The sequence below is a fragment of the Etheostoma spectabile genome, chromosome 18, assembly GCF_008692095.1.
Source record: "Etheostoma spectabile isolate EspeVRDwgs_2016 chromosome 18, UIUC_Espe_1.0, whole genome shotgun sequence".
NCBI classification, from domain to species: Eukaryota; Metazoa; Chordata; class Actinopteri; order Perciformes; family Percidae; genus Etheostoma; species Etheostoma spectabile.
This window is the reverse complement of record NC_045750.1, coordinates 23,758,649-23,760,789: the sequence shown is the minus strand read 5'-3', so window position 1 is coordinate 23,760,789 and position 2,141 is coordinate 23,758,649. Positions and strand designations below refer to the sequence as shown.

Genomic DNA, 2,141 nt, shown 5'->3' with positions numbered 1-2,141 from the left:
GCAAAGAGTGATTAAAATTTGAAAAGTAATAATAATAGTGAATACATTTCTCAAAGGAGGCTGGCTTCTGTCGCGTCCTGCTGTCTCTCGTACCTACACCGGTCCCTGCACCTTGTCCCCCTCTCCCCTTCTAACTGCCAGCGCAGTGCCGCTGCACATGAGGAGGAAGCAGAGAGGGGAGGGGCTGCTCATCAGTCCCAGAACAGAAGAGAGGGGTGACTGTTCTGGCGGCCACAAGAGAGAAAGAACTTGCGCGCTCGCCGGACAATACTGGCGTCTTTTCAACAGAAAGTCGCCGGATTTGTTGCTTTTGTGAAAAAAACGCCGCTAAGGGGGTCTGAAAAGTTGCTAAATCTAGCGACAATGTCACTAAGTTGGCAACACTGAAAAGAACACAGCCTGAACGTACCAAAGAAATGCTACAGCCCAATAGAAAGTGAGGGTTTGAAAATCATATTTCATTAGATTATTTCTTCAATTGTTGCTATGTGATGGTATTACTGCATTTTAATACATACAATTACACAGATGTTATGATTTTTTTACATTTTTTTTCAGTGCCCCCTAAACTATTATTTTCAATTCAATTTTATTTATGGTATCAATTCATAACAAGCGTTATCTGAAGACACTTTACAGACAGAGTAGGTCTAGACCACACTCCAGAACTTGCAAGGACCCAACAATTCATCGCTTTTTGGGAGGGTCCAAGTCTCATCTAGGGGGGTCGGACCCCCCCCACCCCCACCCGAACAGTGGGCCTTCTGATAGCTTATCCCTGCTTGTTTTTAGAATGAACCGGCCAATCAAAAAAGTGCAAAGCAGTCCAGCAGGCCGCTGAGAGCCCAACAGCCAACCGTATGTCATAGCAACAGGAAGAGGCCTGAGGACCTACACAGGAAGGACCACAGAGAGAACGCAGAGAACCGTCCTCCGTCTCCATCTCCACCCCTACCCCATCCTCCCCTCTCTGCCTCCCCCTCAATCCCCCCTCGCCTTCCCTCACCCTCTCTCGCCCCTGAGGATGAGGAGATTGCCATCACCTTGGACACCAGAGAGACGCTGTTTCCTGAAGGTAAGGATTTCTACAGAAGCAAAAAGCTGCACACATCCATGTTACAGTGTGTGACATACCAGATTGTATCTGCGTGTTTTTGTGTTTCAGTGTCAGTGTTCCGGGACAGAGAGCTCGTCCATCTTCCTCCTCCTAAAAGCTCTGCGGCTCAACTCTGTGACTCCGCCCCCTGCCAAGTCCTCTTGCCCGCTGAGCCAATCAGAGACGGCAGCACGTCGAGGCTGATCCGACACGCACACCTGCTCAGGACAACTCAATCGGACGGGGCGGCCGACGCCGGGTCAGGCTGCTTCCATGACAACCGCCACCAGGACGACCGCTCTCATCACCTGAGCATCAACGAGCGTTTGGAGAAGCTGGAGACGTTCTATTCCTCAGAGAAGAACGGCATCTCGCCCAGAATGCTCCTGGAGGCCGACGCACGCGCCACACACTCCCCAGACAGAGTCCACCTGGGTACCATGGAGACGACACAGACGTCACCCTCTACCCCGCTGCCCCGCCTGCGCAACGTGGGGCTGAAAGACAGTCGAGGCAGTAAGATGACATGGGTAGGGTTGACCCGACCTGGACCCCCAGGACTCCTGGTGAACAGGTCCAAACCCCCTGCCTTCCCCTCGCAGAGACAACATACTTTGGTCATTAAGAGCCTCAGGCAGGAGAGGGGCAAGAGACGGGATCTGTCGGCAGCAGCAGCAGGAGGAGGAGGAGGAGGAGGAGGAGGAGGGGAGAGAGGAACCGCAGGGGGAGCAAAGAGGAACTCGGTTCAGTTACGGTCGTCTCTCCAGCATCGGGCGGCGGACCTGAATCTACCGCTGCTTCCTGCAGCCCTGCAGGGGAAGGCAGACAGGAAGAACCAGCTACACAGCATGGACTGCTGACACATAGATGTCAGGACGCAATAGAGAAGCAATGACAGTGGCCAGAGAAAGGTGCAAAGAGAAGACAGAACTGAGGGTTAGTGATAGATATTTAGAAGGCAGATTAGCAGAATGAGGCTTAGATGGTGTTAAAATATATACATATACAGTATATAGATAGATAGATAGATAGATAGATAGATAGA

General features: G+C 51.5%; 1 protein-coding gene across 1 annotated transcript in view; it reads left to right on the top strand.

The window, feature by feature from the left end:
• Positions 1 to 2,141, top strand: part of LOC116706614 (hormonally up-regulated neu tumor-associated kinase homolog) — a gene marked incomplete at its 5' end in the record, with an annotated part of 22,605 nt that overhangs the window by 20,056 nt on the left and 408 nt on the right. The window contains 2 exon segments of the mRNA XM_032543548.1: positions 793 to 1,075; positions 1,166 to 2,141. The exon segment at positions 1,166 to 2,141 is cut by the window's right edge and continues 408 nt beyond it. Of these exon segments, the coding sequence (XP_032399439.1) occupies positions 793 to 1,075; positions 1,166 to 1,956 (1,074 nt within the window). The 3' untranslated portion in view covers positions 1,957 to 2,141.